General features: G+C 35.3%; 1 protein-coding gene across 6 annotated transcripts in view; it reads left to right on the top strand.

Annotated features, from left to right (window-relative positions):
* The window catches only part of USP3 (ubiquitin specific peptidase 3), a 110891-nt gene that overhangs the window by 27118 nt on the left and 70155 nt on the right, over positions 1–13618 (top strand). For 3 of the 6 annotated variants that reach the window (XM_041739262.1, XM_041739261.1, XM_041739263.1), the window contains exons 2-4: positions 4954–5014; positions 6125–6241; positions 9404–9535. In XM_041739262.1, the coding sequence (XP_041595196.1) occupies positions 9507–9535 (29 nt within the window). In that variant the 5' untranslated portion in view covers positions 4954–5014; positions 6125–6241; positions 9404–9506. The remainder of the gene's footprint in view (positions 1–4953; positions 5015–6124; positions 6242–9403; positions 9536–13618) is intronic. The other 3 variants (XM_041739258.1, XM_041739259.1, XM_041739260.1) reach the window with 1 other exon arrangement.

Genomic DNA, 13618 nt, shown 5'->3' with positions numbered 1-13618 from the left:
CCATAGAGTCTGCTTGAGATACTCTCCCTCTGCCCCTCCCCATAGAGTCTGCTTGAGATACTCTCCCTCTGCCCCTCCCTCTGCTCACATGCATTCTCTTTCTCTCTCTCAAAAATAAATAAGTTAAAAAAAAAAAAAGAATTCCAAGAGAGTTGTTGAGAGGCTTTAAATATCAAATGTACTGTCTGGTTAGGTTCTATGTAATGAATACTAAGGATATTGAAGACCAGTGGTCATGTAGAAAGTGTAGATGTGGAAAGTGTAGATAGTTTTGTCTTATGAACTCCTTGTCTTCTGAACACAACCTGAAAACATCTGTGTCAGCAGGTCCCTTTAAACAAAATTCCCTAGTTTGTGACCTTTCTTCATCTCTTGATAAAGGAGCACACCATTCCTTTTACAAGAATAGTAAGGAATAAAACCACTTCGCTGTATAGATCGAAGGATACCTTGGATGCCTTCCCTCTCTCTACCTTGGTGCTCTATCAGTTCTTACTTTCCGGTTTCCAAGAGAATTAAAGCTTTGGTGGCTCTAGGAAGAAGACATGGCATGGGCATGATTTAGAGGCAGATGCTCCTCCACCTTCTCCCCTGCCTAGTATGTGTGTTATAGCTTCTTTTTTGGGGGAGGGGGAATCAAACCACTTAATTGCAGGGCTTTGGGGTAAAGGTGGAAGGGGGAGGAGGGCAGGAAGATCAGACGTCCTCGGCCCAGCCAGAACTGGTCCACCGTCACAGTCCCCAAGAGCTTCTATCTTCTGGAAAATGGCTCTAGTTTAGGAGAGGATCATGACTGTCCTCTTCCTCTAAAAAGACCCTGTTGCCAAATTGCAGAGCCTTTGGCTGAGGTGAGACTAGGGCCAGAGGACAGTTCTGAGGCCATAGCTAAAGGAGGAGATTAGAAGGAGCAACCTCCGGGCTGTGATGCCTGAGCTTAGAAAAGGAATACTGAGCTTGTGGTTGGAAGAATCCAGCAAATGGGGAGAGATTGCTGGAAGAAAGAGTAACTTTGACAACATAACCTGGGTAAAAGGCAAAACTCCATTTATGAGATCCAATGATTTTGTTTTGGTGAAGTGTAACAGTGTGAGAAATACCTGGCTTTCTCACTGTGATGTAACCTTGAAGTGTAATTAGGTGTAATAAAAAGAGCCCAAATAAGTTCTTGGACTTATCTTTTTGAGCTTCTACAAACTTCCATCCTTCTCTTTCTGTCAAATTCTAGCATTTAAAATTTAAAAAATAAACCATTCAGCTTAATATGTTTTATGTTTTACTGAATAGCATACTTATAGCTTAAAATCATTTTTATGGACTATATGTGGTTTTGTTTTAAATAAATATGCACAGTTGACCCTTAAAACAGGTTTGAACTATGTGAGTCTACTTATATGTGGACTTTTTTTTCAGTTAATATAGTGCAGTATCATAAATATATTATTTCTTCCTTAGGCTTTTCTTAATAACATATTCTTTTCTCTAGTTTATTGTAAGAATATGGTATATAGTAAATATAACATAAAAAATATGTTAATGGACTATTTATGCCATCAGTAAGGCTCCTGGTCAACAAAAGGCTATTAGTAGTTAAGTTTTGGGGAAGTCAGAAGTTTTATGTAGATTTTGAACTGTGTGGGGATCGGGACTCCTAACCCCTGGCATTGCTCAGGGGTCAGCTGTACATTATTTCAATCATATTACAGCTTATAATTTTATGGAAATCTCTTATACTGTCCATGGGAAATATGTTCATCCTACAGATAACTTTTGAAACTCATCTGCCTATAAATTGAGACTACTTTTTATAATAAGAGAGTGACCCTTAAGGTGATAAATAATTCTGAGATTATTTATAGTATTCTTTTATTCATGTTATATCCTAGTTAGTTTAATTTAAAGCCAATATTTTTTCATCCTATTTTATAATTGTTTCGGGTACATGAAAGTTTCTTAATTTGTATAAGGTGTGTATAGACAGTGAATATTCCCCAATGCAGTGCAATAAATGGCTTCAGAATGCCTCATCATACCCAATTCTCTGTGTAGCTTTTTAGCTTTCAAATGTTTTTATGGTGTTAAAGTATTAAGCCCTCAGAGAGTATTATCATTTAAATAGCTAAGACCAACTGTCCTATCACCGTATTTTTAACATTCTTACTATAAATATTCATGATAGAAGAAGTCTGATTTCTTAACTCAGGAACGGAACTCTTTTTTTGAGATTTACTAAAATGGACTGTCACTTGTTTGCAATGTTTTTGAAAGTCAATACTTCATTTCCTTTTACCCTCTCTCCTCATCCCTATCTGAAGTACCTGTTTATTTAACTACTTATTTTATTGAAGTACAATTCACATAACATAAAATTAACCATATTAAAGTGGACAAATCAGTGGCATTTAGTACATCTACAACCACGACCTCTATCTAGTTGTAAGACCTTTTCATCATCCCAAAGTAAACCCTGTGCCTTTCAAGTAGTTATTCCCCATTTCTTTCTCCTCTCAGCCTTAGGGTGCCATTTTAAAATTTGAAATTGAGAAATTTAAAAATTAATTTAAAAATTCAGATAATTGAGATATTATAAGACTAGATATAGAATACATTGTTCTAAATTCAGTAACATGCAGAAACACATTTAATATACTGATAGTGGAGGGGTGTCGATTGGTTAAGCATCTGCCTTCGAATCAGGTCATGATCTCAGGGTCCTAGGATTGAGCTCCATGTTGTACTCAGCAGGGAGTCTGCTTCTTCCCCTGCCACTCCTCCTGCTTATGCTCTCTCTCAAATAAATAAAATCTTTAAAAACATTATATACGGACAGTGGAGAAATTAGTTCACAAAATTCTATGTGCTGTGTGTATATTTATAAGGGAGAAAAAAGCAACAGTTGGTAGAAAACACACCAAAGTAACAGCGATTTTGCTCTAGATTTTCTTTTTCTCATTTAAAGAAGGAAAAAAATCTTCCATAATTTTTTTTAATATTGTATTTATTTATTCACGAGAGACAGAGAGAGAGAGGTAGAGACACAGGCAGAGAGAGAAGCAGGCTCCATGCCGGGAGCCTGACGTGGGACTTGATCCTGGGTCTTCAGGATCACGCCCTGGGCGGAAGGCGGTGCTAAACCGCTGAGCCACCTGGGTTGTCCCAAAATCTTCCATAATTAAAATGAAAACAAACTCTAGATAGTTAAAAACGTGGAACTAAACTTATTATTGTAACATAATTATTTCAGTTAATATTAAACTTTAACAACTTTTTTTTTCCAGATTGAAATATAGTGTTAGTACTTACTAAGAGAAAAAGAGATTTACTAAAGGAACAACAGTATTCTTAGTTTTTCAGTCCTCCAAATTATATCTCAAACCATGAATACCTGTTTCAAATAAGCTGTGTTCTAATTTATTTTTCTTTAAAAAGTATACTTTATAGAACTTTTTAAAAAAGCTTTTATTTATTTATTTGACACAGAGAGACATGCCTGTGGCCCAAGCAGGAAGAGGGGCAGGCAGAGGGAGAGGAACAAGCTCTCTGCTGAGCAGGGGCACTCACAGCCCACAGGGCTTATCCCAGGACCCAAAGATTATGACCTGAGCCAAAGGCAGGGACTCAATGGACTGAGACACCCAGGTGCCCCTCTTTATAGAACTTTCTTTTCAAACTATAAAAACATATTCTTATTGATATAAAACAAATACCGTGGGAGGTATAGAAATAAGTAGTCAACAGTCTCCTCTCAAATACAGTCTTTTCGTGTACCTGCCTATAATAATTATTGTTAGCAATTTGGCAGGTATACTTCTTGACCTTTCAGTTGTGTAGCTTACATGCATATAAAATAAACTTGGACTCAATTGAGTAAAAAACTCAAATGCCTTCAAAATGGCCCTGGCAGTTAATGTAAATGTGTGAATGCAAGAGCACTACAGTGGGGACCAGAACTTGGAAGAGGTTGGTGTCTTAAACTAGGAAATTTGAACTTTCAATAAATGCTTATTGAGCACATACTATGCGCTAGGCAGTGAACTTGCGATACTTCTGAGTGTGTGGTTGTACCATGGGTGCCCCTCCCATACCCCTGTGGACTTGTGGTTGTATTAGGGAGTCACCTGGAAAGCTACTTTTCTCAAAATACACATGTTCTTTGTCCTCTGTCCCACCCCAATGTAGATACCTCTGCCTAAGTAGAACATCCACATCCTGAATAGCTTTTCAGGTGATTTTTATGTCCCTTACCTTTTGAAAATCATTGTTATATATTTATTGGGCATTTTTTTAAAGAGTGAATGAGTAAACGGAAAGCAAAAATTGCAATCAGTATTTTTAAAAGTTTTCATGCTTTTCTTGCCCCCCCCCATAATACTTAAACTAAAATAATTAATGTCTTGATTATACCCTCAGGAAGAATTAAATGCAGTTGTCATATTTAGAATTACATTTTATGCAAACAAGACATTAATTTGGGAAGAACTGGATTTAGTCTTCCTAATTGTATCTTTAGGTTATGCCTCTCATTAAGTAAACTGAAAGAGTTGTCATTTATAGTAGTATATAATCTGCCTGGCAAAGACATGTGATTAAAAAATTAGACTTAAAAAATGTTTTTAAGAGAAAATAGACTGTCATTAACTTGTTGGAGACTGTGGCAAAAAGAAATAAATAATAAAGGAAGAAAGTATATGTGTTTAACTTGTGGTTGAACTGTTTGAGTCAACAATTAAAATGAGCAGCCATTGTGGATATGCATTTTCAGTGCTTTTCAGTATAACTTTAATTAGGCAGCCTTTCTGTGTAAATGCACTCACAAAGCAGGGATTTGTGATTTTGGTACACCTAAGCAGCCATGGAATTTTTAACTTAATCACAGGATATGATATTACAGATTAGGGGAGAAACTGAGAAGTAACATGATACAATTGGTATATTGTGTATTTTTCTTTTTATTAGTGTGCCGATCCAACAAAAGCCCCTGGGTCTGTTTGACTTGTTCAAGTGTCCACTGTGGAAGGTAGGTGACATACTTATTACTTCACTACCCTACTTGCTTTTTTCAATTTGCCTTTAAGCTTATGTCAAAGTTTTTGCGATTTGGATTTATTAGCACTATTGCTTAATCATTGTATGTAATTGTCTATAAGGCTTCCTTTTCCCAATAGAGTCTATTTGCTCAGTGACACAACTAAGGAAAATCTAGGGGGGAAAGCCTTTATGTTGGTACCCAGAAGAGTTAATTTGATGATCAGATAATCTAGTAATATTTGATTGAAAAGATGAAATAAAGGAACTTTGAATTCTTTAAATAAAAGCTTACCTTATGGTTGTTTCTTCAACCTTTTAGTTAGGGTAAATTAGAGCATATACAAAAGTATAGAGATAATATAATTGAAGCCCTTTATTTTCATCGTCCAGCTTCAACAGTTATCAATACATTGCCAGTCTTATTTCACCTGTTACCTACACCATCCCCAGCTTTACTAACTTTTGAATCAAATTCCAGATATCACATCATTCTTCTGAAAACAAAACAACAAAATGTTTACAGAGGAATTCCCTTGAAAATGGTCTCGTTGTGGAGGTCATTATTAATTGCTGCCTAAGATGTACTAAATGTTTCATTGTTTCAATAAAACATTTTTGCTCTCCAGGGATTTAACACTCCCTGCCCCCCAAATATTGTTCAAACCTGAGCATTTCTTCCCCTTTCTTGGCTTCAAAATGATGTTACTTAATACTTTAGTAACTTTTTTCTCCTAATTCAAACAATTAAATATCAGCCTTGTGTTCTTTTAGCTTGGTAGTAGCACATTTATTTCAATTGCTCTTTTAACTTAGAATATATACTTTGAATTTACTTAGAACTTAATAGTTTAGCAGCAAGAGGATGAGAAATCATACTGTCACACAGGCTGAAATCTACATTTTATTTATTAGGACTATTTCCCCATTGTTATTTTTAAACCCCCTCATTGCATGAAGAGAGCATCTATGTTCATTTAACATGATTTTTCACATTTTGAGTCGTGGAATTAAATATTTTTTCCATGTACACTTAAAAGTACCTTTGGAAAATGTTAACTGCATATCTTAATTGTGGCTGTTGTGGTTTTGAAATCTCTAGGATTTGGGGAACCTGAAAATACTTTGTACAGATAACTTTTTTTAAAAAAAAGAAGAAAAGTAGAAGCACTTAAATTCTGCACTTGAAGAGACAGATTCCTCTCCTAGATTTTGAGAGGTGAGAATTATAATGCAATAAAATTTATATAGTTCTGTTCTCCAGTTGTCTCATAGTGCTCTCTGACCTAAATCTTGAAGGTCATATGCCAGCCAAAATACCTGACAAACTCTCAAAAATTGGAGAGGTTAATGTTACTAATAGCAAGCAACAAATAGTTCTCTAAGTAGGTTTTGGAAAAATACGGTGAAAAATTTCTAGACTCTGCAGGTAGTCTGTTTCCAGTTGCAAGCAGTCTTAAACTTAGAAATTTAACATTTTTTTGAAAAGATTTTATTTATTTACTCATGAGAGGCACAGACCCAGAGGCAAGCAGTCTTAAACTTAGAAATTTAACATTTTTTTTTTAAAGATTTTATTTATTTACTCATGAAAGGCACAGACCCAGAGGCAGAGACATAGGCAGAGGGAGAAGCAGGCTCCCTGCAAGGAGCCTGATGCGGGGACCCAGTCCCAGGACCCCCAGATCACAACCTGAGCCAAAGGCAGACGCTCAACCACTGAACCATCCAGGTGCCCGAATTTAACATCGTTTCAGAGAAATATGATTAAATAGATTAAACAAATAATGAGAGTAGCTTGCATTTGGATCTTCTTTTTATATAGCTGATTGGTTAATTTTCTTTTATCATATAATCCTGGGTGTTGATTGCCAAGGATTCTGATTCTCATTTTTCATTAAATCTAAGCCAGTTGTCTGCAGAAAGTCTTAAATTGAATATTCCTTCAGTCACTAGCATATTTGAGTTATATATTCTGTTGACCTTCATAACATCATCCCATTTATTTTTCAAATTTTTGTGATTGTGGTTAGAAATCTTTGATAACTATATTGATGCTTTTCCTTTTTAGACCAAATTGTCCAGTTAAAATCTAAAATTAGATAAGGGAAATATTTATTTTTATGTTATCCAGTTTATATATAACTGGATATATAACTGGATTTATTTTTATGTTATCCAGTTTATATATAACTGTTAACTTCTGAGTGTTATTTGAGTATTAGCCAAAACATTGCCAATCTTAACATCAGCAGTAATATGCTTCTTACTTTTCAGCAACCCTTATAGTAACCATTTAAACGTTTAGTACATACATAAAAAGACTCCAGTGTGGTAGCTAAATAAACTATATGTACTATGTATAGATGATCAGTTTTCAAAGACCTAAAAGTAGTGATCTCTTATATTTATCATCATTCAGTATTGCTTTTACTTTGATTTTGAAGGTGTTCATTATAAATAGTACTTTTGTTTCTCATGGCACAGTATAAATTATATAAGCATAGGAAATTGAGCTGATTAGATACGTAACCTATACAATGTCTTGGAGTTTACCTTTTTAAATAAATATTAGGTATTTCTTGACCTATGCAATGTATGTGCTTAATATGACCACTTTCTAATTATACTGTTTGAATTCTGAATAAATAATACTTATGCATTTAAAGGAAAACATGAAAAAGGTAATTACCAACATCCATTCATTTGTTTATGTGTTCATTGGTCCATGAATTTCTTTTTTTTTTTTTTTTTTTTAAGAATTTTATTTTATTTTATTTATGATAGTCACAGAGAGAGAGAGAGAGAGAGAGAGGCAGAGACACAGGCAGAGGGAAGAGAAGCAGGCTCCATGCACTGGGAGCCCGACGTGGGACTCGATCCCGGGTCTCCAGGATCGCGCCCTGGGCCAAAGGCAGGCGCCAAACCGCTGCGCCACCCAGGGATCCCCCGGTCCATGAATTTCTTAATCACCCAACAACTCATGAAATATAAGTACTATTATCTCCATTTTATAGATGAGAAAACATAAGTGCAAAGAGGTTAACTCCTCTAAGCTCTCGTGGCCAGCATGTGACAAAGCTACTTTTGAAACTCCTCTAAGCTCACCTGGCCAGCATGTGACAAAGCTACTTTTGAACCCAGGTAGTCTAGTTTTTGAGCTTATACTCTTAATCATTATTTTATTTTAAAATTAATTTTAGTTTACTTTTGTGCACAGAGGACCCCTAAACGCACAATTTTTAGTTATGTTTACTCTAATGAAAAAGTGGGAAAAAAACTATGATCAAAATCTAAGTGAGGTTAGTAGTGCCTCTTATGCTTCCAGCTTTCCTAGGGTAGAGGCTGGGCCTGAAGTTCGTCCTTCCTATTTATCCCTACTGTCCTACTTTCCCCAAGGTGAGTGTTGCTCCTGGTATCATTATGGAGCCTCATGACAAAATTTACCTTAACTTTCTGAGTATGTTTATTTTGGTAACATTTGATCAACATTTGTTTGACTGAGTTTTCAATTAGACCATGCCTTCTATAAATTAACTACTTTCTGGGAACCAGGAAGTTTTGTTTTATAAGGGTCTTGACAGTACTGGTCAGTTACAACATGGTACGGTATTTAGGTAGAAGTTTAGAGGAATTTGTACACCGTGTGCATTATTTCAGTTTCATTCTTTTTGTAATTCACTGATTTATTAAATCTGAGTTGAAAAATGTTAGAAAATTATTATGAATATAGTCAACCTTTGATTATCTTTGTCCATGTAAATAAATAATAGTTTATATAAGCTTAAGATGATTTGTACTTTGTGTTGTTTCTAAACAAATATGTTTCCATATGAGTGGAGCTAATTATTTAGGCATTTGAAAAAAGATCTGAAGCCATACTGGTGAGAAAGAGATTAATTATCCTGTTTCCATATCTAACTTTCACCTTTTATATGGTCTGTGGCCCTATAGAAAGTGGTTGAGTGATTTAGTTTACAAAGTTTGCCTTTGAGAATAACGAGTTGGTTAGCAGTCTGAGAAAAACTTAAAAAAAAAGAAAAAAGAAAAAGAAAAAGCTATAGCAAAAGCATCAGCAAATGAGTTGATAAGTGAAATATCAATGATACTGAAACTGATTTGCATAGAAGAGCCTTTCCTTGCCTGGCCCTAATCTTGTGTACAATTAAAAGTTGACTGTCATGTTTGATTGCAAAAAAGCATATTTTAAGCACTCAGCTTAATCACTAACCAATTGAATGCCCTTATAGGACTGAATGCTCTTATAAGGAGGAATTCTTTCTCATTCTAATTTATCATCTAATTTTATTATCATCTGCTACTATTTTAACTTCCAAAGCAGTATTTAGATTAAAATAAATTTTTATTTGATTTTCATAAGGTATGTGAATGGCCATGCAAAAAAACATTATGAAGATGCACAAGTACCCTTAACTAATCATAAGAAATCAGAAAAGCAAGATAAACCTCAGCACACAGTGTGTATGGATTGCAGTAGCTACAGTACATACTGGTAAGTATTAATATGTTCTGGAAATGATATTCCTTAGTGTGTGCGAGTGTTTTCTCATTTTCCTCACTCTTTCCCCTCCCCCATCAATCTCTAAACCAGTTGCTACTGCCATTACCTCCTTTTAGTTTTGTTAAGATGCATTAGGGGATTGGAGCCATCAGGAATGCCTGTTCTTATTCATTCAGATTTTACTCCGCATTGTTCCCTTCAACTTCTGGGCCTCCATTTCTTTCCCACCCTTCTCTTCCGTGTCCATCCTGATAAGCTTCAGGGCAATGAAAAGTATTTCTTTGTGGTTGTTTTTTTTATAATTTGTTTTCTTTTTCTTGTTTTGTTTTTAATTGAAGAATAAATAATAAGATACAAACTCATGTTCAAAACAAAAACCTAAGCCCATGTTTTTACTGTCCAGCTAACATTTTGTTATGTAATCTTGAAAATACAACTTTTTGGTTTAAAAACTTGTTTTGACAATCTCCCCTCTAAGTACAGATCCATTCTCTTCTACTCTGTAGATAAATGTTAAGAATTTCGTGTGTAGCCTTTCAGGCTTTTTTTTTTTAAGCATCACATCTTTTAAAAAGAGATCAGAGGCCCTGTTCTCTCTTTGTAATATAGTATGCGTGTCTATTTCATATAAATGACAATGAAATAAGTATGGATTTTTTATGACTACTTAGAACTAGATTATTTAGGTTACAGTAATGTTAAACAATTCATATCCATTTGGTATGCTTAGATTAGGGTTTTGTTCTGTTTTGTTTTGTTTTTTTTGCAGTTTTGCCTTTCGTGTGAAGCAAATTTTTTTCCTTGACTAGTAAATGATGAATAATTCTTTACTTGCTTTAATTAGTTTACTCTCAATTCAAAAGGTTTTTGGCATTGAAAGGAAAAAAGGCCATTTGAAAGATCCCTTTGGAGATCTTTTTTGGTTATCCAACCCTTAAATGTCACTTGAAAGCAGTAAGGGGCAAGGATGGAGATTTAAAGTTTATCACTTTTGATTTACACTCTACTGAGTTTTGTGCTAATCTTTTCTACATCATTCTTAGTTGATTATTGTATGGTAGAAAAACATCCATCAAAAGGAAGAAAGAGTGTGTTCCCATCTTTAAAATTTTTATAGGTTTAACACTACTAAATTGTGACTGTTGAATGAAATATCTTAAGGTTTACTCATTCACACCATTATTATTTCGGTGGAAGATGTCCAGACCTGGAAGAGAGAGAAGCTGAAGGTAGATAAAAATTTTAGTAAAAATGAAAGTCTTCCCAAGATTTTCACACATAGGCTAGTGCTCAGTTTATTGTTATCTGCTCTTGTAAAATGCTCCTTCCTTTGAAAGGTAAGCATTAGCCAGACTATATTAAAGTGTTCTCAGTAGGTTTACCTCCTTTCCCTCAAGAAACATATATAGTAGAACAACATAGCTACCTAATTAATAGACCATGTTTCTTTAAAACTTAGTTTTATTTTTTTATTTCTATTTTATTATTTTATTTATTTTTTTATTTCTATTTTATAAAGATTTTATTTATTTGAGAGAGAGGGAGAGCATGAGCAGAGGGGAGGGGCAGAGGGAGAAGCAGACTCCCTGCTGAGCAGGGAGCCCAACGTGGGGCTCCATCCCAGGACTCTAAGATCATGACCTGAGCTGAAGACAGATACTTAACAGACGGAGCCACCCAGGCACCCCTAAGACTGACTTTTGAGAGCAGAAATTAAGTTCATTTTTTTAGGTATAATTTCACAATCATTGTTCTAAGTCACGTCAACCTGTACATACCAGATGTTGAAAACATTCATTCTTGATTTTCAGTTAGCAATGTATGTGAAATGATAAATAGGGAAGTTTGGAAATACAGTTAAATCTCTGTGTGTTGTAACAAGTTTGCAGTGGGTTTTCTTGCAATTGATAAGATTATGAGGAAACAGTAACTCTTTGAGGAAATTTTTAAAAAAAGATTTCATTTATTTATTCATGAGAGACACAGAGAGAGGCAGAGACATAGGCAAAGGGAGAAGCAAGCTTCCCTCAGAGAGCCTGATGCGGTACTCGATCCCAGGACCTTGGGGTCACACCCTGAGCCAAAGGCAGACACTCAACCACTGAGCCACCCAGGTGGCTCTTTGAGGAAATTTATTTTTTTTTAATTTTTTATTTATTTATGATAGTCACACAGAGAGAGAGAGAGAGAGGCAGAGACACAGGCAGAGGGAGAAGCAGGCTCCATGCACCGGGAGCCCGACGTGGGATTCGATCCCGGGTCTCCAGGATCGCGCCCTGGGCCAAAGGCAGGCGCCAAACCGCTGCGCCACCCAGGGATCCCATCTTTGAGGAAATTTAAACAATTATCTTAACGGAGTAGAATAGGTCTCTTTAAAAATATAGGGTACATACTTCAATGTCCTTGTTTATAAAAATATACTTTATGCGTTTTGGAGGAATATTTTTATTAACTAGAATTGGAATTTGATTTGTTTTATGTTGGTATAATATGCTAAAGTACATGTGGTTTCATGGCTGAATTGGAATTAAATGGCAGATCTTGAACCTTGGGGAATATACACAATGGCAGAGGCTTTTTGGCCAACTGCCAGTCTTTTGTGTGAAGTTACACAGCACTTCAAGTATGTGGATCCTCAGAGCTTCTGAAATGCAGGAAGGGAACTGCAGCTGGTCACATTACTGTATCATTTGTATGTTTAAGAACAAAATGCCAGGGAATCACCCTATAGCATTATCCTGATGCCTTAAAAGAAATCTGTGACAGTAACAAACTGATAATGCTGTAGTCTAAATTAACATTTTCCTCACATCTTAGCATAATTAAGGAAAAATGGGAAAGGATTTCTTTTTTCTGTGTGAATCTGTGTATGTTATTTTCTAGTACACTTCAGTAATTTCACTTCAGTTTATCAAGTTTCCTTGCATATAAGTTTCTTGTGGTTATACTCAGTTTGCTTCAGAGGTAAAATTGGTGCATTAGTTTAAATCTATTTGATTGTTAATTATTATGCTTGTAATTGAAATCTTTTGACTTTAGCTAATGTTAAAGCTCCTTTTCCACCTGCTCTCTGCTCTAAAGAAGTTGAAACATGCTCTGAGGTTTATAGTTTTTTATCCTTCTTTCCCCTTCCCAAGAGTCCCTGCCCTGTCCTATCTAAGCACATCCTTTGTAAAGTTACCATTGAACTCTCCCCACTCTCCCCGCCTCCCGTCTTCAATTGTAGCTGAATGTAATCTCTCCTGAACTCATAGTTTTTGGGATACTTGTAATTTCCTGCTGTAGGTTAGGTTATTTGTAAATGTCAGTGGGGACTGACTGCAGGAACCATATGTCAGATAACATAACATAAAATGGGAGGGAAAGCAACTCCAAAAGTCGTTATTTTAATTTGACACAAACCTACTCCTTTAGGAGATAAATCAGCTAAACTGAGCTTAGAGATAAGTGATTTCTGTAAAAGTGAAAATCTCCCCAAGGTGTTCACATAAAGGCTAGTGTTCACTTTTATTATTTATTAAATAATATTTCCTTTCTTTCCACCCCAGCTTCTCTCTCCAGTCAGTAAAAATGGAATTGTATGTGGTATACATTATTGTATCAGAAAGAAACTGTGATTAAAATTAGGAACTTCTATTTGATGTCTTATATAGATAGACATTTGGAATTAATAGTTTTAAAATGCTGAACAGGTAACTTTTGACATCTGACATAGTCTTGTCAACTCTGATTCTTATCAATAGTAACTGAATTTCTTTTTTTTTTTAATATTTTATTTATTTATTCATCAGAGACACATAGAGAGGCAGAGATACAGGCAGAGGGAGAAGCAGGCTCTCTGCAAGGAGCCTGATGTGGGACTCCATCCTGGATTACAGGATCATGCCCTGAGCCAAAGGCACTCAACCGCTGTGAGCCACCCAGGGTCCCAGTAACCAAATTTCTAAGAATACAAAAATATGAAAGGAATATTAAAGTTAAAATAAAAATATAAAACTAAACTACTAAGCAGGGTAATTTTTTAAGGCAGTCTTTCAAAGAAATATGAAATGTGAATCAGTTGGTCTAGAAAAA

Source organism: Vulpes lagopus, chromosome 2, assembly GCF_018345385.1.
Source record: "Vulpes lagopus strain Blue_001 chromosome 2, ASM1834538v1, whole genome shotgun sequence".
NCBI lineage: Eukaryota > Metazoa > Chordata > Mammalia > Carnivora > Canidae > Vulpes > Vulpes lagopus.
This window is presented reverse-complemented; position numbering and strand designations above follow the sequence as displayed.